At 35.9% G+C, this 25,922-nt stretch overlaps 1 protein-coding gene across 1 annotated transcript in view; it reads left to right on the top strand.

The window, feature by feature from the left end:
* Positions 1-25,922, top strand: part of LOC134528958 (uncharacterized) — a 267,148-nt gene that overhangs the window by 169,985 nt on the left and 71,241 nt on the right. The window contains exons 16-17 of the mRNA XM_063362626.1: positions 20,636-20,850; positions 21,293-21,536. Of these exons, the coding sequence (XP_063218696.1) occupies positions 20,636-20,850; positions 21,293-21,536 (459 nt within the window). The remainder of the gene's footprint in view (positions 1-20,635; positions 20,851-21,292; positions 21,537-25,922) is intronic.

The following is a 25,922-nucleotide window of genomic DNA, read 5'->3' as shown; positions in this document are numbered from 1 at the left end:
AAAACGTACTTTCAAGATGGCGGCCGTACCGAAAATTACAATATTGTAATTCAAAATGGCGGCCATGACATCCTAATTTTTAAGGTCATGACCTGGCGGCTTATGGCAGCTTGCTTTTAGGAGTCTTAAGCCACTTTTAGGACATTTTGTTTTTTCTAAGGCAAAAGGCTTTTAAGGTTTATCGAATTCCTAATTTTGAATTTTTTGTAGGTTTTTTCGCTCGAAAATTTAATTTTTTTATTTTCTATTTTTTTTTAAAGATTTTTGGTGGATTTTTTTCTAAAAAGAACCCCCAGAAATATTGGTAAAATTTCAGTAATTTTTTTAAATTTTTTAAGGTCAAGGTCAAAGGTCAATGTCATCAAGAATGACGGCAGTGCATCACGCATCACACCCGGCACCCACCGCCTCCACACCCTGAACCCTGTAGCCGGACATACATTTACATACTACTGTGGGTAGTTGAGATTTAAATGTTTTATATTTGTGTTTTAACTTTTTTCTAGTGAAACAGAGTATTATTACTTGTGACTATTTTGGTTCTCCCGGCATTTAGAATGTTGCAGTATTTATGGTTCCTTGTAAAGGTTGTTGTTCTTTTATTTAGGAGCTGGTGTATATTACGATACTATTCTAATATATTGTTACGATTTACCTGCGGGTTCGTAAAGGATAGCCCAATTAAAGATTTTTATCACACACACAGTTTTATTTATTACCACTACTTGTCACTTACAAATAATCTTCTAAATTGGCAGATAATTAATTACACGTAAAAAAGGTCAATTCCCCAGTCACTCGTTTCACACACCTCGCTGGACCGCACTTCCGGCGCAACTCTCGCCGCAGCACCCCTCGTGGGTCTCCGCCGCGGGACTCCGTCGCCGCACTCCGCCGCCGCCGTCACACCCTTCGCCGAGATCCCACACGACGACTCACTCGCAACTTCACTCGGGACTCCGCCGCGCCCGCGACTCTATCGCCCGGAACCTCCTGACTCCACTGTACTCACTCACTCCCTGCCCTGGACCTTCGTCCAAGGACTTCGCCACTCTGCCGCACCCGCGGCACTATCGCCCGGAAACTCCGCCGCGGGAGAACTTCCCCACTGAACTCCTCTCGAAGGTCGGCCCAACCTCCTTATATAACCCTTGGGTTCCCGTCCAGAACAATCGGGCATGTCTCCGAGATATCGCGCGACCTTCGCCGTCGAAATGTCCAGAAACGCGTCGTGAGTCCTCGAAGGACGCGGCGGCTGCTCAAAGAACGCCGATAAACTCAACAAGCATCGGGTTCCCACAAAACGCGCCGATAAACATGTCTAAGTCCTTTTATTCCGCAGTGCGGCCTCTTTTAAGTAACTCGATCTGAGGCAGGTGCGCGCTGCGACGGTCAGGATGTTGCGAGACAGTATGAAATGAGATACCAGGGAGAAGATGCGGGTGGAAGGGGGCGCAGACAGGCCGAACGAGCACGGCGATGCCAAGCACTGCAGCCAAGCGCGATCGTAACAATATTTTTCAAAGATTTTTTGAGACAGTCTAAATTGCGAATTCCTATTTATGGTCATTAAGGCATTACTAGAGTTGGAAAGTAATATAATTATTATTTTGTTTTATTTTTCAAATAGATTTCCATCGTTCCATCTCTCCATTTTTCCTGTAACTGCATTCGTTTTTCAGATCTCTCTCTCTCTCTCTCTCTCTCTCTCACCGTTTTTCTTGAATTTTGCATTTTTAATTTTTGGGTGCATTCTTTTTCGTTCCAGGCTATGTTGCAAGGCCTTATGGTTGGTTTTTCTCAAGGAAGTGTCCATATTTAGTTAGCGTATGATGGGTTTACTATTATTGTTTTTTTCTGTTGTTTTCTACTTGGTTTTGGTAGCGCACCGAATTTCTTCTCTACCTGCCTATAGTGTTTTAAAGCCCATTTTGTGGCAAATTTTCCCACTTCTTGTAAGATGTATGTTTTGATTGTGAGATACTGTTCATTTATGGAATTTATCCTTCTGTGCGAGCTTTGAATATATATACTGTATAGAAGTCGCCAGCCCAGGTTAAAATTTCTAATACGGTTTTGAGGTAGTTGGTTAATTCACCGCCGCAATCGCCACCATCTCTGGGGAATCGACTTGTGGTGGTCCCTAGCGGACAAGTGTCGAACTCTTCAAACACCCCTTCCCCCTCCTGTTGAACGACCTTGATCTGCAGTGAATGATAGGTGAGGGGTGCGGGGAATAACAGCGGGCGACAGTGCTGCGCTCTAACGTGTAAATAACAACTAAGACGATACAGGGCGTTACGGCAGCACACTGCAGTGGTGAAGTTCCCAAGCTGCTCATCATACGCTTTTGAAAAACGTAGAGTAAATCCTATCCACTCGCGACTTCTATACAGTATATATATTCAAAGGTGCGAGTGACCAAGTCTTGATTTGGGGGTAATTTTATTCTTCATCTCCTATTGGTCATTCTTAATCACTTCTTGGAAGTTCTTCACTTCGTTCTTCATTTCTTCTTGGCCACTCTTCATTTCATTCTTCATCTTCTCTTAGCTACTCTTCATTTCTACCAAGAGAGCCATTATGTTTTTTTAAGTTTGTCGGCAGCCATCTTCCTTGTCCACATACACTATTGTCACTATTACTGCTGTTCTATTACTACACTATGATTTCACCTACGAGCTAACCTTAACTTATACTCAGAACTAACACCTTCCTACAACCGCACTAAAAACTAGCTACAGTTCTTAAAGCTAATTTCAATCTCGAAAATCTAAATTATAGGTAATATTTTTACGATGTTGTTAGATATTATTTTTTGATTCACTTTTTATCCCACTTCTGACACCAAATGTGGGAGGACGGGTTCGTAAGGCTAGCCCAATTAATTTGTATAAAGTTTTATTTACTGCCAATATTTCCATTAAGCTATTAAAGGGAATTCTCGTATGCGTTGTGGTTACAGATTTTTTTTTTTTTTTTTTTACGTTCTGTGATTGGCTAGTCTAGAGTAATTGTGTTACCGCTTTCTATTATCTTGGGTTTGTGATTGGTATGTGTGGAAATGTCACGTACTTTGCTATTGCATATTATTAACATAATTATTGTTATTATTAAATGTGTTATTATTTCAATTATTATTAAAATTATCTCTTGTGTGAGACTTTTTTATTTTCCATGTTTTCAGATAGGGGATTTTACAATGGCATGTTTTAAATCCCTTTCATTCACACATAGCTAATTCCTAAGATATGATTTTACTTATTTTTTATTTTATCTTAAATATTTTTATTGTGAAGCTGTGATTATTATAATGCATGTACGATTATTCTTTTGCAATTTATTGAATTAATTTCAATCTAATTTTTTTATAGTTACATAGTATTAAATTGACTAAAATGTGCAAAACGACTTACACATTCAGGAATTGATACACTTCATGTATCATTGGGATATCGATTGTCCACTTAAGTGAATGGATAAATTAAAAGGGTTACTGTGGGTATGGTTTTTGTATTAATTATTTCTTTTTCCGTGGATTAACAAAAATGTATTTTTATTATTTTGTAATATTTTGGGAGTTAGTCATTTTTGAGTGAGTGTTTTTTGGATTATATTCTCTTCTATAGTGTTTTTATTTTTCATTTTGCTTTTTAATTGTAAATTTCCTTCTCTCTTAGTCTCTCTCTTAATAACGTTTTCTCTCTTTCTCTCTTACTTTCTCACTATTTCTCTCTATTTATTTCTGTCTTTACCTCTCTTTTTGTGTGTTTGTGTATGCATACCTACATTTTTCTCACTTTTCAACATATGTAATACGTTTTTAATTTTTTCTATTTATGAGTGCTTTGTGTATAGCCTTGTTGCCTGCCTAGTCCTTCTTCTCGTCCTACGGTGTCTGCTGTCTGTGTGCAGCCTTCACTCTGTCTGGGGGACACATCATACCTTCTGCTTAACCATGCACCAGACATCTGCCGGACTTCTATCTTAGTTTCCCACGCATGAAGACGCGATTGTGAGTTCAGTCTTTGTATTGCTCGAGGTGAATGCTTTTGTTATTGCGTTAAAGTTGTGCAGGATAATTAGCCCCCCAATGATGCCAGATTATTGTTTACTGATATATTAAAGTCGGTTTTATAACGAGTGTGTGGATCTATTCATTTTTGAGGTATTGTGTTTTCACTTTGTTTATCATGTCTCGATGCCCAGTTGGCTGTAGTTTGGAGCTATCAAGTATTTTAGTGAGTTTTTACATAGTGTTTTGGTAGTATAGTTTGGCCGGTCCGGCGCCTGGGTTCTGGGTGTGGAGGGGGAGACACTGTTCGCCATCTTGGCTTCTGATGTCACGGCAGCCATCTTGGATGATATTAAGCTTAACCGTGACCTTCAAAATTTGCCAAAAATTGCCAAAAAAATACTCTAAATTCCTCAAAATTTGCAAAAACAATTCGCCAATATCCTCTAAAAATTCCAATTTTTAGGGAAAAATATTCCGCCAAAAACTCTCAAAAAAGAGAAAAATAAAAATTTCCCTATTTCTAAGGAAAATACCCACATAAATTAAAAAAATATGGAATTCGAAAGAGCTCAAAACAATATTTGCCTTAGAAAAAACAAAATATCCTCAAATAGCTCAAATTCCCCATGATTAAGCCGCTCTAAGCCGCCTAGACCTGGACAATTAAGATGTAATGGCGGCCATTTTAAACAATGACAGCCTCGTTGAATTTTCGTTATGGCTGTTATTTTGTAAATCTGTATTTTTTATGCTAGAAATTCCGGAACATTTTTAAAATTAAAAAAATTAATTAATTAAATTTAAAAAACCTTCCACCATTATGAAAACCGTCTGACATCTTGAAATTACAAAATAATAAAACAAATACTAAAAAATTTAATTCAATAAAAAATTTAATAAATAAAATTTAATTTTGAAAAAATCTATTACGTTATAGAGTCCTCCGTTCAAACCCGGTGAGGGCAAAATAATGGCAACGTATCCTTCCTCTAAGGAAGCCACCGGCAGACTGACCTTCCACCACTAATACCAAGCTATATATATTGCCAGCTAGTATGACGGCACGTCCGCCATTTTATTTTCGTCTGCTGGAGGCTGCCATCTTGGATTCGACATATTGTTTTAGTCTGCTAGAGTGTTCTACCGGCATGTTAGTTGCAGTAATCATTTATTATGGTGGCACCCGCTATCTTGAAATTTGCGTGCCATCTCTGAAATCTGTATTTATTAAGCTAAAAATTCATGAAAATTTCCAAAATTTTATAAAAACATAATTAAAATAATGATTTAGTCTATCGATTCCCGTCCTTGGTTCTATTCTCGGTCAGTGGAAAGAGTAACTAAAGATTAAAAAAAATTAAAATGTGTTTCCGATTATATTTCGTGTAGTTTATCAACCATTCGTTCTACGAAAAACGACTCTACCCGGCCAACGAATTAAATATATAGTCGATCTGCCTACCGTGTTGCACATCAGCGACTTCTCGGCACAGATTTACCCTTTTTATTTATTCTATTGTTTGACGAGCATTAAGTGGCTCAGATATTATTTTTTACCGCTTCTTATGGGGGCCCTCCAAATTTAAACTTTACCCAGTTGGTAGTACCCGGCTAGTGCTTCAGCGCTGAGCATCCGGACATACTATGCTGTCCCATGCTGGGTTAGCAGTAGGTAACATTTCCCCTGCCTGCACTCACTTACGGATGCGATAGCATGCATGCAGCATCTCCGGTCCAGCCACGACCGTGGCCGCTTAACCAAGCTACTCTGGGATTCCACCCCCACTGCCTATTGGGATGTCCAAAATTCCTGCCCGCGCTTGTCGCGCTGCCTCTGGCCGACATCTAGTGGGCGAGTCGGAATTACAGTCGCCCGCCCTGTGTTTACTCCTGATTCCTGGATGACATCTACCAGCGGCTCAGTATCCAATACTTAGGGACTTTAGTTCCAAGACTTCTGACATGGAGCACCAACTCCTGGCCCCCCTTGGCGGATCCTCCCTCCACACCCACCGCCACCTGGTTCTCTTGTGAAGGTGATTCATGTTAGGAAGTCACCGTCAACTCATGGGCAGTTCTTAAGCTGCGAGTGGCCATTTCACTACCAAGGCTCCAGGGTAGCCATTTTCTTTAGCCCGCAGTGCTTCAAGACTTTTGTCTGAAAGATGTAGTTCCGACCAAAGAGATTCATTCCTCAAATTTTTTTAATGTACGACTTCTGAGCATCATGTAGTGAGTTAGTCTTTTATTATATTGTTTTGTACGGCGTTTTGCTCAAATTTTGGCCAGATGCGCTGATTTTGTTTCTCTACCCACAACTGTGTGGGTCCCGGTTCCTGGCCCAAAATCAAACTTCTGTCTCCAGCCCCGTTCACCTCGCCAGATGGCCTGTTCATCACTTCACCCGTTTCCTCGATGTCGCTGATGGAAGACATCAGCAGCTGATCCCCACAATCAACTGGCAGGGAGTAGCTAAGTCGCACCGAAATTTAAAATGTAGTAGTCCGTGCAACTGTCTACAATACATCCGAAATTTCTGGACATAGTTGAAACTAGATAGGACAGTCAAGATCTTCCATTGGACTATGATAACCTGGTTTTAACCAAATTAATTTATTATTTCAAAAATAATTGTAAAGTTAATCACTTAAATAAGCAACTAAAATTTGGTTAATGTCAGTTTGTCTATTTTATATTTTATTTAATTTTAAATAAATAATGTAAGCTGGCCAGCAATTTCGTAATTCGAGATTACTAATGGCTTTTAACAGAATCTCTACTAAAAATGTAAATGCTCATTTTTCTTATTAAAAACTTAGTATTATGTAGTTTATTAAATAACTTGTTTATTACAATGGACAAAATTCACAAATGTGATTAAATTAAACAAAAGAACATGAGAAAAAACCTAAAAATATTTCTCCCTTCTTGTCTTACCCTCAAATAGGTCCTAATGCCTTAAGCGAGATATATTACTTACTCTAAGCAACTTGATATATGACCCACATGTACATGTTACCAAATATCTGTACATAGCAAAATTATAGTGATGCAAACAGATTTCACCTCTGGACAGATTACTTTTATTAAAGGCTAATTTTTTTTTAAGTTTACACAGCAAAACCTTGTCTCTTAACCAGTTCAATACGAGGAGCCTTAGTGTCACACTTCCATAGAAGTATAATTTTTCTATGCATGGAATGCCATCCAATCAGTTCATATACAATGCTATATGTATAGATCAAGTGTCTTCGGACCACAAGGGCTTCTTCGTCGATAACAAATATAACAAATTTCATGCAGTCATGACAATGTCTCTTAACTGTCAGACCTAAACTATTGATAAAATAAATTTAATGCAATTAGACGAACGGAAGATAATTGCACTTACTAAAGGGCCAAAAATCTCTGTAACATGTTTTATCAAGGCCAAGAGGTGTTGAACAAGTAAATATTTAGAGCTACTACAAATTTAAATAAAAGCACATTTAACGAAATGACACACATTCTACAAAAAAAACCACTATACACACAATGGACACACAATACACACACACAGGACACGCAATGGACATACAGTTAATGCACTGTACATGCAATGAAGACACAGTTCACACATAAAACAAGCAATGGACACACAGTACACAAACTGGACTTGCACTGAACACACAGGACATGCAATGGACACACAGCACACACACATGACATGCCATGAACACACAGGACACACACTGTATACGTATTGGCCACACAATGGACATGTAATACACACACAATAAACACACTGGACATGCAATGGACACAAAGTACACACAATGAAAATGCAATGCACATGCAATACTCACACCGAACACACAGCAAACATGCAATGCACACACCAAACATGCAATGAACTCACAATGTACTCATTGAACACGCAGTCACAAGAAATCAGTCTTAGAAATCATATTTTGAGAAATAAAACAATCACATTTAAAAATGCACCTTATAATTTATTTTTCAATTGTATACACATGCAAGTAATACAAGTTATTAATGTATATAGCCAGCTTCCCTTAGTTCTTTGAGTATGAAGGCTACTTATTTGATGTTTCAGCAACAGCGAAGCATGTAGAAGTCTTAACCTGTCGATACAATATGTTAGGATCTTCCCATGATGCATTATTAATCTCTTCTGCTTCTATCATCTTCTTTGCATGTTTTTAATAAATATTATTAAAATCTATGGAGTATTCCATTTTAACACCATGCTCAAGATAATTTTTGTCATCGACCCAGTGATCATCACAAGCTTTATCAGAATAATTTATATTATCGCGATGTTTCCATCGTTTTGGTTTAAAAACAGACTTCGATATTCTCAGCATTAGGTGCTGATCTCAGTATTTGGTCTTGCCAGCAGCTTCAGAGTCAGTGTCATCATCATCGTAGAAACCAGTGTCTTCAGCTGGATTACTGTAAGAATTCGAAATCGTTGACGTCGATGCTTCTTTATATACTAAAAGCTTTCTTTTTAAGTGTCCATAATTTTCCCAAAGTAGGTATTAATGATCTACTTTAGATGGACTTAATTTTATTCTCACTTTTCACGGTGATGATACTTCCATTGGTTTCAGTCTTATTCAAACCTTCAGCATCCTTCATTTAAGTACTTTGTCAAGATCAGGAGAGCTATGAACATATTCACATTCGAAACAAGGACAATTATTTATATCATACAGCACACTCTTTCTTTGTGTAAAGGCTTTATCGATCTCCTCTATCTCGTAAATGGACTTAGCTTTACAAGTTCTGCCTTGTCTTTTTAAGCTATCAATTCGTATACACAACCTGTTACACCGATCACAGCTTAACATTTTGCGTAGCGGGTTTTTAACCTAATCATTCTTATCGTGACGTTTAGCATTCCTTCTCGGGACAAATGTCTTGCCGCAGTATCCACAGCGGTGTCCTTTCGATTAAGCTGCAGGCAACGAACCATGATCAATACTAGCTTCTTTGACTAATTTTAGATGCTTACTAAGTGTTTTAAATTTAATTAATTACCTGCATAGAATTTTTAATTTTTCATCAGCGAGAGTTTATTTACCTCATACAAGAATCCTGTCGCAAGTAGTTCCTATTCTTTCCAACAACAGACGTTGTGTGTCATGTTGAGGTAAATATTATTATTGTTATGCAGGATGCGGGATGCTCATTCATAATCGCAAGACAAAGAGGGTTTCGCTAGAACATTAAGAAGGAAGTTCGTCTTGCATGATAGTGCTCTCAGCTGTCTCAAGACATTATTTGACTGAGTAATGGATGTTTGTGGTTTTAATTCCACCTGATATCAATATAATGTATTGATATATTAACAGATATTCACTAATTAAACTAAATAATGAATAACATTGCTTATCTGAGTATAAAAAAATTACATTCAGGGATTTTTTTCTAAGGAATGACCAAAAACACCCGGGGAATATCAGCAGAAGTCTCACCAAGAATAACTAGGAGTACATCTAAAAAAACCAACAAAATATTTACAGGAATAACCAGGATCACAAATTTTGGCGGATGTTACGAATTTTGGGCAAATTTTGAGGATTCTTGGGTAATTTTTGGCAAGTTTTGAAGGTCAAGGTCAAGGGTCAAGGTCAAGTTAATCGAAGATAGCCACCGTGACGTCAGAACCCAAGGTGACGGATAGTGTCACCGCCTCCACACCCAGAACCCAGGCAGCAGACCGGCGAAGCTATACTACTTGTTTTATCTCTAGTGCTCTTTGGTGGGTGCTTAAGGAATACATCTCAAATCCCCCATTTCTGTTCCCTGTCACCTATAGTATTGTCTCTTGGTAGCAATAGCCTGCAATATTTAGTTCTGTATCCCCTAGTGGCTGTTTTTGAAATCGTACTGCGACTTTGTCGCTATTTGCCAGCTTTTGCTGGGAGTGATTTGTTACAGGGCATTGTGTGTACATCCCCCGGGGTGAATTGCAAGTGGGATGAAGGTGAATTGCATACCACTATTTTTACTATACCTATAGCATAGTATTTCCATACCATAACTTTAACATGATTTTCCCTAAAAGTGTACCATAATTTAGGCGTATTGCATACCATACTTTTGTATCTCCTGACGAATATACAATATTTTATGTGTCTCTCCATGTGGCGTAACATACTTTGTGAAATTCCCATGTGACATACTGTATTATTTTTTATATAAACCTTATGTAAGCCCACACTTTCCTATTGTGCAGCTAGTCCTGCGAAATTTCTCAAAATAAAAACATGTAATCATGGTTAGATCCCGAGATTTCACAAAGATTTTTTTATACAAATTATAAAAATATATAACAGCTACACCAGCGCTTCACAACAGCAGAACCTGGAACTATCTGTGAGATCAGCCAAGATGGCTGATACCTGCAGTCGAAACTATCTCTGCCTGGCAGAAAACAATGGAATCAAATTGGTGGCTGTGACATCATACAACATGCTTGTCGACAGCTGACGCTCGCAGCGACGAAACTGGTTTAAGGGCTTGATGATGAGGGAAGGGTGATGCGGATGATTTGGAGGACATACCATAATTTCTCATGTGTACAAATGCAGCGTAAGATAATTAACTCCGAATCCCCTTCCATGCGTGACAATCTAGCTCATATGGATACCATAATTCCGTATGTCGTACCATAATTATGTGGCATAATATAAAAGTGAGTTCACATTATTTTAAAAAAATAGTGTATTCTAGAATCAAAATTGATAATAAATTAAATTATTTCTATTCATCATAAAAAACTAGGATTGTCAGGTTTTTATTACACAAAATTAAAGGACCCTGGTCTAATACGATGACTTTTAATGATGAAAATTATTGTGATATATAAATTGACAGACTATTTTCCTTCCAGTTATGCAACATATGTTGCAGGTGTGAGATTGTGGCAGCTGCTAAAGTATGTGCCAGAAGGAATGTAAGACGTGTGTGTAGTAACAGGGCATCAAGAAAACATGCTGCACAAGTGGCACTGCTGCGATTTTAAGTCCATCGCGTCAAAATTCATAGGTCAATAGGGCTTGCTGAGAAAGAAAATTCATGTGTGACGCTTCACCAAGACGCAAGGCTTCGTTGTCTTAACAGTTCATCCATCTTGGCGGGTAGACAGTTTCCAATACGCGCATCGGCCACATACAGCTTTCTCTTAAAATAAGTTATGGTACTATATTCCAAGTTGTAATGTTTGTAATTGTTTCCCACTTCATTTATAAACTACAGCAAACCAATTGCTAAAGGCAAATATGAAATATTTGCTGTTTTTTTCACTAGTCCGATATCTTAACTACTTCAACATCGATGTATGACTGGTGAAATATTTCTGTATTTTTGCGGTAATTCAAAACAATAATGTTATGAGATTCGGACGAAAAATATACTACATGTATATTTTTGTATACATAATTATTGTTTGGTGAACTTGGTTTTAACTATAAATTACGGTTATAATATCAATTGATATATAATCAACTAGTTTAAATTTGGTTTTTAATAGTATGGCAAGGAAATTGAAACATCACATTAAAAAAAAATATTAAAATATTTCTACGGAACTGGGGAAGTTAGCATACTTAAAGGTTTTATGGAATAAGCTAGCCATCAATTTAAGTAAATATTAACTTTTATCTCAAAACTGATCTTTGAACACTAACACCAATCCATACAAAAACAAGACTAGAAAGATCAATTAATAATTTGCATGAACAGCTTATTTATTCAACATTTTTTATTGCACATTATCCACCATTCAGAATTAGTTTTATATCCGAAAAATATAAAAAATGTTAAAAATATATTTTTTTCATGTTTATAAAAGGTTATTTAGTTTGATTGACTTTTTTAGAACTACAAAAATATTATAATGTTGTTTAGTAAACAGTATTGTAAAACGTCTTTATAAATTTATAATTTAAAAACAATAACTTATGATAAAATATCTTAAGACTCTAACGATTGTAACTCTCTGACTATTGTTTTGGTTCGGTCTGTATTTGTTATAAAAAAGTTAAGCATTTGTGTTTCAACTCTATGTTTCTAGTACTTTTCCCACTAGCTGACTGAAATTCCAACATAGAATATAACGATATATTATGTTTATGTGCAATCACCAATCATTTTCCCCTTTTACCCAAACGTTATATGTTTTATGTTACTCACAAACATACCTCACAATGGAAGAGCGCAGCACCTGCCATGAAGAAAATCATCTATGTTCTTCAGTATTATTCTTATGACCAGTGTCTTCATCGACATACAGGTATGCTTTAGCGATACTTCTAAGAATTTTGAAAAATTCATTAAGTTTTGTTCATGTCCTGGAGTTATCTTGCAAAGCACGCCATAGTTCTGCACACCAGCCTTATTTTTGGTCCAATATGGCCTTGTGCACCAAACCTTTAAAAAGCCCTAATCATTTGCTATTTTCAAAACATTACCAAACACTATACTGGCGTTATAACACAAAAATTATTTCATTCCTTAGAATCATCTGTTGATATATTCAAACAGTGTTTCTGAACCGTACGTTCTAAAGTGAAAAAATAAGGTATAAATGTCCATTAATTATTTTTTTTTTCATTATAAGTTTGTAAACTTCAAATTAATTATTCTTCATGACTGGCGCAGCTTAATATTAAAATATATCAAGCACAATTTCCCGATATGTCCACATCAACATTTTAAACATAGCTGTTATCTGCTGGGCTACCCACATTTTGATGCTTCTCCTATTAAATGGGAAATAAACAACAAAATTACATTAATTTTTAAAAAAAAACATTTGCCTGCAAATATATTTATCTCAACCAGTTCTCATTAAAGTTATAATAAATTAGGCTACTCGTGTCACGATACTGCTTCGCGTATAGCACTTTCGTAACCACACTAAGAGTTTTTCAGTAGGGATACTGTATGTAATACAGATTTTCATGAAAAATTAAACGCAACGCAAATCATGTAGATAAATATGAATACAAACTCTACCTTACGACTGTACCTACCACAGCAGAATAACCACAATGAGGCCATAATAATATTCAGCATTACTGCAACAGTGACAGTCACAACACGAGGTCCTTCGGGCCACATCTGGGCATCACACAGATTACGTAGCCCGCACGATCTACGGAACTTCAATTCTAGCTTGCACCTGTAGCACAGCGGGTTGCACTATGCGCGGTGACCTTCAGGCATTGGGTTTACCCCGGGTGCACCAAATTCTCGTTACTATTTTCCAGATGACTTTCATATTGTATTAAGTCAGCTTGATAGCTGTCTCCATATCAATCTAACTGACATACGCTTTTACAAGTAGGAATATATATATATATATATATATATATATATATATATATATATATTACCTTCCTATTCCATATGTAAAGTATTTTATATCTCATTTAGCGTGTACGCTTTATAATTTATGGTATTTGAAATGCTTTCTCAGCTACGCACGACCTTGTAATCTTAACATTAACGGAACACGGTTTAATAGCCTAATATTTCTGAGACATAACTTTAAATCTCTCACACTTCTTGTATATATATTCCCTCCCACAATCATTATCGCGGCAACGTAGGTTATTCCAAATAAAAATACATTAATATTTTATTCAAAACTGTAAATAAATTTAACTTTTAAATATCAGTGGCTCAGATTTTGCTATAAAAGCAGTATACAAGCAGTCGATTATGTGTGATTTATATATTAAAAATATGACCCCTAATGTTTTCCCACAGATATATTTTCTATAATTTGCGAAGTTATCAAAGCCTGTTCATAAAAATTAATTGTCCGTGGAGGGAGACTTTTTCATAATCAATTTTCCTTTCATCCTGTTCTTTATAGTAATTTGATTTCGATTATTTTAATATCTTCATAAACTTTCAAAATGGCGGTCATATGATTGTTATCGTCCAGCGTGATCATGCTCATCGAGATCGTGCGTGATCGTGATCATGCTACCCAAAAGGTATTTAACACTATTTTTAAACTCTTGGTGACTAGCGTAAATCGGTGTCAGCGTGGTCTCTGTTTCCAGCTCATGTGTGATTCCACCTCTCGTAGTAATGACGTATTTCAAAAGTTTCTAGTAGTAAATGTTTCAGAGTATTAACTCTCTAGCAACAGACGCGCTACCTGCACCGACTACTCTCACAGAGCCTGGTGTCTGGTTGGATGTTGCAGATCGCTGTGCCGATCCCGCTATCTTAGACGAAGCTTCAGACTCGTAAGAAACGGACATACCGTGCAGTTGTTTCTTCAACACTCGCTGTTTCTGGCAGGCGAACAAACCATACCTTTGCAGGTATTGCTATGTCTTTTCAACCTGTTTATTCACCCGAATTGCCTCCATCACTTTTCCCTATGTAAAACACGTTTGTATTGCATTGCAAAGCGAAAGAAAGGTGCGTGGTGTTCAAGTGTTGGCGAGAATATCTTCACCCGCAAAAAAATACAATATAGCACTTCCCATTTCTAATAAGTTTCTTGTACTTTAACTGTCTGCCATAAGAAGCCAAACTTCTTTGATGAAAGTTAATCATAGTTTGTTAAATGAGCGCAGTCACCATCAGTTGTAATGAAAAATATGGTTTATGATTACTTTTGTTAATTGGCGTTATATTAAATGTATTAAAATTCCTAAACAAAAGCTCAATCCATTCATACCAGATAAATCATTGGGAGACTTTTTAGAAAAAATTGACAGTAAGATTATTTTTTTAGTAAATAAATTGGCGCAAAATGACGAAAGCCAATAAATTTTCATTATGTATGAATTTGTGTCAAATATTTATGTATTGCTATACATAAATAGTATAAATATGTGTGTACAGTTAGCTAGAACATTATTTGCACAGAAAAAACATAAAAAAAATTACATATATGCACACGTATCTGAAATCAGCGTTCATAGAATTATTAATAAAACTAAACCTGTTTTATATTTTTGCTTAGTTCATAACTTTATATCTCGTGACAGACCTAGCGCTGACACGAGTGCCGTGGGAACATAACCTTATGTAACAAACATAAACGGAGATAGCATAAGCATGTGTGTAACAGTTATGTCTGGCAACGTACTCTTAATCGGCAAGAGATTGTTTCCAAGTTCGTGTGTATCTGAGACATATCTTCAGCAGTCAAGAGCTTCGGAAGCCGAGAAAGCAAACAGAATGGATACAAACACTTTTGATTTGCTAAATATGTTGACATCGTTGAGATATAATTTTCACCGTAACATATATTTTTTGATGTATATTTTTGATATTATCTTTAACATGTTTTTTTTCATGCGAGTTGGGAGCGGATTTGTTGCGAAAATCAAGACATTAAAATCAGTGAATTTAGCAACTGAACTTATCGCGCAAACTGTAATGGGTTTTCTAACCACATATAACAAATTATAATGTACATTCAACATCACATAAATTATAAAGGTTTTCTACGCCAGATTAGTCCTTAAAACATGTTTAATGATTATTATAACCAGATTCATAAATAGTTACATAAATGATAGTTAAAGAACTTATAGGCTGGTATTTTCCATAAAATATTTCTTTATTCATGGGAAAATTGTGTTTCATACTACGCTACATAACTTTTATACTATTAGCATTTAATATATACTTATGTATGAAAGAAATTGGATTTTGAATTGACATCGAATTGAGACCAGTTAACCGCTCAAACATACACATCCACGTATATATATATATATATATATAAATTATTACAAAGATCTTAACAGCATTTCTAATGAGGAAAACGACCACTTTATTTAAGCTGTTGACAGAGTCAAAATAATTAGAACATTGAACAGATGCCGGATAGTAAGATATACTTATTTTTTATTGCATCCAAAGCCAACAAAATTACTTTTTTTTTCATGTTTTCAAATATCGCATCATATTTATTTTACCAACTCCTAATATTTTGTTATCTTTATAAAGCTGTTCGGACTTCATGGGTCCCCTACCTCCCCCCAACCCCTCTTTTATACAACGATCCTGTCACACCCTAAAAAAAGGCCTGCAGTGCTTATGACTGACTTCGGTGTTGTTAGTAGTTGGAGCTTGATGGAGGAGACTTTCGCTACACATTTTGTATAAATAAGCATTATGCCTCTGACACAGGAAGTATTTGTGTCTTAAAACGACTTAGTGTATGGTTTTATAGAATCGAGGGAAGAGGTACTACAATAAGTGGCATGAATTTCATCTTTGGGTGTTGTGGTTCGGAAATGTGGAAAGAATATGGTCACGTTGATATTACGTACCTACAGGAAGATAAATATTTTAAGCATAATGGTTTAAAAACTCTTTTAATATGACTCTAAAAATATTTGGCGTGTCAAGTTATATTTTCCCTGTAGTAGGCCGCCTATGTATAAAGTATATCAAGTATGGAGTTAAATATTTTGAATGGTGAAATATTCATACGTGTAAATGTATTTGAGGTACTATGCCATATTGGGGCTGATGATAAACAGGTGTGCAGCACTTCTGTGTTTTAGGCAAGACCGCGATCTAACAAAAAATGTATTTCATAGCCACATTACTATTTTATTAAAGACATTTGCTTTTACATACCCGAGTGTCGGTAAGACTGCCGGCCAATAATTTTTTTCTTCCAGCGTGTGTTTGGAGTTGGAACTCAAATATTAGCAGAAACACACCACTTGCGCTGTTAGTTGAGAGTTCCGCTCTGACACGGAATATCTGGCAAGCCACTCGGGTTGTTAGTAAAATAATAACAGGTAGTGGGCAAACTTATCATTATTTTAAATATTTATCCACTTTAAGCACGAACACTCTCTGAGTCATTACATGATGCGACATCTTTTTGGCGGGAAGCAGAACTAATTGCACACGCATCTTTCAAAATGGAAGATTGTCACTCTCTGATGGATTATTAAAATTCCTATTAATATTTGTTTCGATTTAAAACTCTCAGTATGCATGTGATATTGGTCGCAGAAGCAAATATGGATTCTGGTTCGATGCCTGCAACGTTATCGAAATAACAGAGGTGTAATTTCTGCAGCAAGGAATTTATATTGAGAAAAAATGCCAAGGGTCAAGAGAAGACGGAATGTATTTTGGGTCCTTAGAAAAATCATTTAGTTGCAGTCAGTGTCATAAACCATTTGGTCGAAGATATATATTGAATAAACATCGCAAGACCTGTACGACCAAGGTGACTCATGATAACGAGAAGGAGTCTGCTACACCAAAGAAGTGGAAAGAAGCCAAATTATGATACATCCATAATGATATCGAAGAATGTAAAAAGCTGATGATAGTAACAATATCCCAAATATCGCTAATGATTTGTAATTGAAAGCTAACGAAGAAAGTAGCATCTTCAAGGGAATATTTGTTAACAAAACATTATTGATCAATAATTATTGATATTCTGAGCTGTTATTTAGAGGTGAGTAATAATTTTGTTAATTCATATTTAATTATTTTTATTTTAATAAAATTTATATTTAATACAAAAAAAAGTTTAGGATTCTTAAATAATTGAAAAAAGAGAAGAAAGCCAAATAACCCTTTACTGTGTAATTTTTATAAAATCGTCTTCTCTCTCTCTCTCTCTCTCTCTCTCTCTCTCTCTGCCGTTTTACCTTTTACAATATACTTACGACTCGATGTTTGAATTGCCAAAAAACGTTTCACTTCTATCACGTGTACAGAGTTACGTGAGCTTTTTTTTAAGGGGGAGGGGTAAAGGAAACCTTTTACTAACCATAGCTGCATACAGAAATCACCTGCTCTCTAGCCTAGCGTGTATAAATGCCGAAAGACTTTAGTATCTCAGTATTTGGTCGGTCTGAATGTGGCCACTGTGAAGTCTGCCAAAAGATCAGTGAACAGTACAATTCCTAATGAAACTCAGAAACGAAGTGAGCTCAAAAAAGTTCCAGAATTTCAGCTTTATTAACTACGTTAAAGTATTTCCTGATCTGAGCAGTGTCTGTTCAAAATGCACTCTTTCCATCCTTAAAGAAGTTTTGGGAAAACAAAATAAATGTAAATTATAGGAAAATAAAACATAGCCTTTATATTTATAGGTAATTGTTTACGGGTATGATTGCAATCCAGTGCTCATCCAAGTTGTTTTATCGTTAGTACAACAACTAATATTATAAAGAAAAATACTTTTATCTTTGTAAGAAAAAAAAAGCGTCATTTGAACAGACATGCCTCGTTTGAGAATGTAATTGTACCACTCTATAGAGTGAGGAAATCACAGAAAATTGTGGTCTCAACTGTTTAGTAAGGTTGAAAATTATGATTAAAAATCAATTTAGAATATGTAGTCCAACAGGAGATAGTGTTCATGAACATCATCTTCATCCTTTGACCTCTTTTTTTAAAATTGAAGTAAAACAATGGCTCTAACTGACTTTGTGTGTTCTTTCGTAGCTTTCTCAAAAAAAGGGTAAAATATTCTACTTTTTACCCTTCCAAAATGGTTACACAACTTATAGAAAGAAATTTCAACAATGCAGAGAAATAATAGTAGGTATTTGATTATCACTGTACACTAATGTGGTGACTTAGCCATTATTCTTACTTAATGAGACTTTTAAACCCCGACATTAGTAATAGTGACTTACAGGTAATTACGACAACCATTCAATGAATTTTTTCTTACAATTACTTTGCAAACTAATGGCTTTTTTTTATTGAGGGTGTAAGTCAGTCATATAACACACCGAGGTTTCTGAATATCAGGTTGTGATGTTGGTTTTTCTTTGCACTCCCACTGAATTTGGGATAAAATTTGAAATGGAAGTTTCCTTTTGATTAGGTAATTGATCTTCATTACAATATGTGACGTTTATATTTTTTTTCTTGAAATATCTTCACTATTTAATACTATAACTTTTCGTTATTTTTTAACAAGAAATAAAATAAACGTTAGTAATTTATGAAATGAAATGCTTTCAAATTAACTGTACACAAGGCTAAATAAATATAAATTATTTGCTTAACACTTTTGTAAAAAATATTTAAAACATATTTTAAACCATAAATTGAAAATTAATTAATTTTATGGGCTTATAAAATAATAATGATTAATAATTTAACACAATTATATTATGACATAAACATTGGTTTTAAAAATAATTTATAAACTTTGTAATTTTAATTAATTTTTTGCAGTGTGAAGTGGCGATCAGCCTACTATAGGTCTGAGCTCAATGAATATGCTAGAATGGATTTAGTGACCAATTTCGATGCTATTCAGATCCTCGTATTGTTAGGAGGAAAGCACGAGGCACAAGGCACAACACTCACAACACTCATAACAACTCAAACACACAATAACAAACACAAAGGCAATAAGGCAGTCGCGTTGGCTTTTTGTTGCAAAAAAATATTTTAGTAAGAATCTATTACTCTTTTTATTCTTCATAGCTGTAAGAAAAAATGAATTTATTTTTAAATTCATGGTCCATGCAGAAAAAATCAAGGTGTGATTAATTAAGTCTATTTTTGAATCAAACACGAAACAGCTGTTTCACAAATTCTTAAATAATAACATAAAAAATAAAAATATTTTCACACAATATATATTAACAACATTAGTTTAATTGTTGGTATAACAAAACCAAATAATAACTAAATTTCAGAATCAAGTAAAATAACATTGTAGTTTTTGAATCTATGCTGAAATATTTAAAGTAATTAAATTTAAATACATTTTATGACTTAATATAAATTATTCAAACATGACTTTATGTAAACTGTTTATTTTTTAATGGAATTATTATTTTTTAAATAAATAGATTGTTTTAAATTAGTAATAGTTTTATAAATTTATTTTATGCATTGATTATGTGGTGAAATTCAAGATAAATATAAACCCTTGTATCTTCATATATTTAAAAAGTCTTTAGCTAAGATGGGAAATTTTGTGCTTTAATATCTTTATAAATTAAGGTTATAAGCACAAAATTTTCGTCACTGTTGTTTTTGTTTATTTAATGTTTAAATTGTTAAATAATGGAATTTTGATTTATGAAGGTTTTTGGGTAAATATTTCTCAACGATATAAATTTTGCAAAACATTATGAAATGTTTCTCTCTGACTAATGCTATGTGTAGTGCAGCTGAGTTAACTGTGGAAAGCCTAATTTGAATCTGCTATGTAACAAATTTAAAAAGTAATATTTTTTTTTTGTTTCTGGTGAAACCATTTGCCTTTCTGTAGCTGTAGTGTTTCAACTCAATATTAGTATTTTGTACTAATTTTCTTAAGTTTATCTATCTTTGGTATTATTTTTGGAATAAAATCTCAGTTAATTTTGTTTGCATTTTATTCCTCTAAGGAAAAAATTCATAGCTGTTGAGTTTATTAGCACATGGCTTTTAAGAGTAGATACATATGCAGTGTTTACCGACCCCACTTAACCTTGCTGTTCAGTCGATGATTAGTTTTCGTTTTTATGTTCTTGTTTAGTTTACTTGGTTGTTAGTTTGTGTTGTGGCACCCTCCCCTTACCGGCTGCTATTATTCTCTTGGTTCTGCTTGGTACATGATGCAAACTGCAGAACAACTCTTCTTCTCGGTGCTAGTCCCTGCGCCCAAGCAACTCACGCTGGAGCGTCAACTGAACAAGAGCGTGTTGATTGGCTGGAACCATCCGCCGGAAGCACCCCCGGGCGCCATTGACAGCTACCACGTGTACGTGGATGGTGTGCTGAAGACCACGGTGAAGGTTACCGAGCGACCCAGAGCTCTGGTCGAGGGCGTTGACTCGACTCGGGTGAGTAGAGGGCCGTGTTCACTCCCGCCCAAAGTAGCGTCGCTCTAGCGTTGGACCTGTGGACCCAGCCAGTGTTGGTCCATTTCCCGAACACGGCGTGGACAGTGGGAGGACTTCCTAACAGCTGCTGGGTCGCCAAGTCCAACAGTGCACTATGCGGCCTAGGATGTGTGTTTTAGCCATGCGCTATTTCAAAATTGTGCCACGCCAAACTCTTTACTGCTGGAATCGTGTGATGTACATGAGAGAGCTTGAAATTTGACTGCTCTAGCAGTTACAACATATCCGTAAGAAAACCCTAGTCGTGCATACGGGCCGGGGTAAGTGAATTGACGGGCCATATTTGTTCTCTCTCGTATCCGACGCTAGGACGGCGCTACTACAGCAGCCCGCAAGAGAGACGCGTCCAAGTGCAGTGTTGACTGGCGGTGTTTTTCTGCAGCCTCACCGCATAAGCGTGCGTTCGGTGACGCCGAACCGACGCACATCGCGGGACGCAGCGTGCACCATGGTGATAGGCAAGGACGTTCCCCTGGGACCGACGAACGTTCGGGCTAGCCACGTGACCAGCACCTCTGCGGTGATCTCGTGGCTGCCAAGCAACAGCAACCACCAACACGTGGTGTGCGTTAACAATGTGGAGGTGCGCACGGTGAAGCCGGGCGTGTACCGACACACCATCACCGGTGAGCATCATCCTCAAACATGTTGGCCAATCCACGCTTCCAATTCTTTCAAGTACATTAAACACCTACCTGGTAGGCATCTTACCGACCCACTTGTTTAACAAGCCTCACTTTCATCTCTTTGAAGTATCTGATACCCCAACCTGGAGAGCATTAACCTGACCCACAGGTTTACCAACCCATGCTGTCATCCTTTTGAAGTACCTGACCCAAGAACCTGGTGGGCGTCTTTTTGTCAGTACCACCATTCACTTAGAAAGTCAGATGCACCATCTCTGTAGATCATCTTAGAAGTTTTTTTTGGTTAACTTTACCTGTTCTCATTTTAATGACTCTTAACTACATAAGAAGTGTATATTGGTAGGTCCATAAACTGGCTTCTAGCTGTGGAGTTTAAACCGACTAGTTCCTCCGAGTGCAGAGATTCTCGTGAGGTGTCGGTTTCCGCCATCTTGGATTGGAACATCAAGGTGACTGTCTTCGATAACTTGGACCCCGGTGGCCATATTGGATCGACATCTTAGATTCCACCTTATTGAACAGCCATATTGGTTTCTGAAATATTCCGCCATCTTGTTTTCTAGAACTTTCCGCCATATAACACTCCACTCCCTAGCGTTGCAATTTTCGTTTGGCCGCCGTCTTGGAAATCCATAGTTTTTAACTTATTAATTCGGGAAATAGTTTAAAATTAATGAAAAAAATAACTCAATTTTAATAAAAAATATCCACCATTTTGAAAATTGTCCGCCATATTGAAAATTCGTTATTATTATTCGAATTGGTAAAAAAATATAAATTTACAAAAACAATATTTGAATATGATTTTATTACATGACATAAGTTCGTTTTTAAATTAATATTTTATTAGAATTTGATTAGTAATTTTTTATCAATTTTAAAATTTTTCCCTTAAAATCGGATAATAATTATGGATTTTCAAGATGGCGGCTGTAATGAAAATTGTAACATTAGCGTAATTCAAAATGGTGGAAACTACTAGAAAACCAAATGGTGGATGTAAAATTCCAAATGGCGGAATCCAAATGGCAGATACAAGATAACAGCCGGGGTCAAGGTCAAAGTAATCCAAAATGGCCGCCTTGACGTCAGAATCCAAGATGGCGGACCGGCACCAGGCACCTCACCCTGAACCCTGCCGACGGATATTAATCTTTTTCCACAGATACCTTGTTTTCCGTTGCTGACTTTGTATAAAACTTCTTCCACTGTCTAGGGACTGCATGACTGATAGTTTGTCTTAGTATATCTGAGGTAGTTGTTTCGCAATTATATAAATGTGATTTTATTAATTTAAACTTAAAAGTATTTAACTTTTCATTAAATTTAACATCAATTTCATTCTGATTACAAATGTAATCACGTAAATTTTTGGTGTTCTCATCCGTCTTATCATTTTTAAAACATATATATATAACCCCTATATATAACCTCTATATATATAATCCCTATATATATACTAATTATACTTTTGTTATATGCTGAGAGAATCTAAAAATATATAGAATAAATATTTCAAACGTATCTTTTGGTGTGCAACTACAAAGTTATGATTTCTTTGTTATGTTTCAATAGAAATGTATGATATAACTGCTCAAAAAACTTTCTTACTTTCCTGCTATTTTAAGCTAGAAAATTTAATTTTGCATTCATCCTGAAAGTTAAGGACAAAGTAACGGTATTCATCACGTAATTATTTATTACATTAGGTCCTGAGCTTATTGACATACTATATTATGTCGGACACAAGAAACATGTTGTAAGTTGGACTCGAACCAGCAGCAGAACCACTGCCGGCACGTGTAGTGTGGTTGCTGCAGCTCACTTGAATAGTCCAGCTCACGTGAGTCTGGCCCGGGCCAACTACACTTCATGGCTTCGTTTGCAGTGCTTTCAATCAGGGCATGAAAACACTAGTCCTATTTGTTTTCGTTTTCCAAAAGATTTTTGGTATTCGTTGACTCACAGTAAAAAACAACAGAAATGAGATTTGTTTTAAGCAAAGTAAAATTTATGTTCTTCTTACTAAAACACGGCGATTAAAATGAAAATTAACAACTGAGCCAACCTTTCCAAAATTTTATCAAAATATGGACGTTAAAAAAGATTAGAAAACAGTAGATAATTTTCCATCGCATGGATAAATAAATGGGCTTAACATTTCGTAGATAACAAGGTGATTAGAGGCTATAAAGAATGATGATATAACAGAGAGTCAATAGAATTATTTGGTTGGGTAAAAGGAAGTACCACGTAAGAACACGCTGATCCACGGAAACGTCCACCTCGTTTAAATTTTTTGTAGTATCCAGGTTCGATCCCGCAGAGAGCGGAACCCGTTTCGCCTTTGTGGGAGGCGAGTGATCCGAGAATTTAACTACAGCGGCCATATACGCGTATTTAAGAGCATAGTGTGACCTTGTTATTACATTTCCTTTTTATTTTGAACTTGCTAATGCTCGGCATGTGTTGCAATGCCTCAATCAATTTTTTTTTGGTAATTTTTTTGAAGTATAGTTACAGATACAAAGCATCTCTCTATTCCTCTCTAATTCTCTGTCTCTGTATGTATATCTCTATATCTCTCTCTATCTCTTTATATATCAATCTACATATATATATATATAACTCTCTATATCTCTCTTTGCCTCTCTCCTCTATATACATATATCAGAATGAAAATATTAAAAACCTATGATTTTATCTATCTATATTTGTATCTACCTTTTTACCTGTCACAGGTGTGACTAGGTATATAAAAACACGCGCATATTCGAATACAACGTTGGGTCAAAATTTCAAAGCAATTGGTGAATAACTAACGGAGAGTTATGATTTTGGACGAACGAACATTTACATTATTATTTATATAGATTTTCCGGTTTCAGTATTTAACTTTATTTGCTACATTAATGCTATTCTCAATTTGAGCTGGTTATAAAAATTAAAACCACGTACAATACAAATTCTTTGTCCCCTTCAGAAAGACTGTACCACAATACCAACGGTACAAAATACCAAATCCCTCACACACACAAAAAGTAAAAAATATATAAAAAGAAATTACTGTTCACAAAATACATGTATGTAAACGGATCATTTCTAAAACAATAATCGTGGGTGGCCGTATGCGCGGATGCGTCCCGCATGATAGTCGTAGGTCGTGGGTCGACTCCAGTATCCGTTCATCCACACTTTGGTTAACACGTCCAGAGTAATAGAAGCAATAGCTTCTTCAATTCTGTGTCTCAACTCTGGCAAATCATAGGTAGTGGCGGAACTTACACACGAAAGGAAAAAAAAAAACGCATAGTGTAATGTAAGGTGAACATGGAGGCAAGCGAAAAAGAGCTCTGTCGTCTCGACCATTACGATCAATCCAACGGTCAGGGACTTCGGCGTTCAAAGTCACCCCCGAAAAAAAACCAACACAGTATTATACAAATGGCGAGTCTGGTGCAATGTATTTCTTATGGGACTACGGCTTGATGGCTGATGGCAAGTTGGCTTACCAATCATGAGGATTCGGCTATGATCGGGCGTGTCCGCCGTGCGATGCCTATGATCGGGACCCCGGCAGCCATCTTAGATGACGCCAAGTCCATCATTTTTCCCTGCCATTTTGAAAGTCTGTAGTTATTAGCTAGAAATTCGGAAAAAAATAAAAAATATACAAATATCGCTTGTTTGAATATTGCTAGATTTGATCCATTTCCATCCTTGGTTTGACCCTTGCTCGATGCAAAAATTTTAATTTTAGGTGAAAAAACACTTATTTAATAATGTATTATGAAAAATCCTAAAAGAGGCTTAAATTCATTGTATATGAGTATCCAGTAAACCGATGACATTTTGACCGCCATCTTGAAAATCTGTACTCATTTATAAATGAGTCTAGCTATAGCCTAGCTAGAAATTCGGAAAAAATTCAAACATTATCAAAAATATCTCAATTTAATTCACTGATTGATTCGATCGCTATCAGTCCTTGTTTCGATCAGTGGTCGAAGGAAAAAAGTTAATTTTTGTTAAAAAAAATCTTATTTAATAACACATGTTGAAAAATTCTAAAAGCGGCTTAGATTCCTCATCTACCAGCCTCCAGTACTTCATGATGACATATCGACCACCATCTTCAAATTCTGTAATTATTTAGCTATAAATTCCTGAAAAATTTTGAAAGTCATCAAAAAAGCATATTAATGTACTAATTGAATAAATCTATTCCTGTCCATGGTTAGATCCCAGTATAAGGCAAACATGTTATATTAGGTAAAAAAAAAATATATTTTATTAAATTTACCAAATAAGTGACAGGTTTGAGAAATAGAACAACAAAATTAAAAATAAAAATATTATCGCGAA

The sequence above is a fragment of the Bacillus rossius genome, chromosome 2 (genome assembly GCF_032445375.1).
Source record: "Bacillus rossius redtenbacheri isolate Brsri chromosome 2, Brsri_v3, whole genome shotgun sequence".
NCBI classification, from domain to species: domain Eukaryota; kingdom Metazoa; phylum Arthropoda; class Insecta; order Phasmatodea; family Bacillidae; genus Bacillus; species Bacillus rossius.
This window is presented reverse-complemented; position numbering and strand designations above follow the sequence as displayed.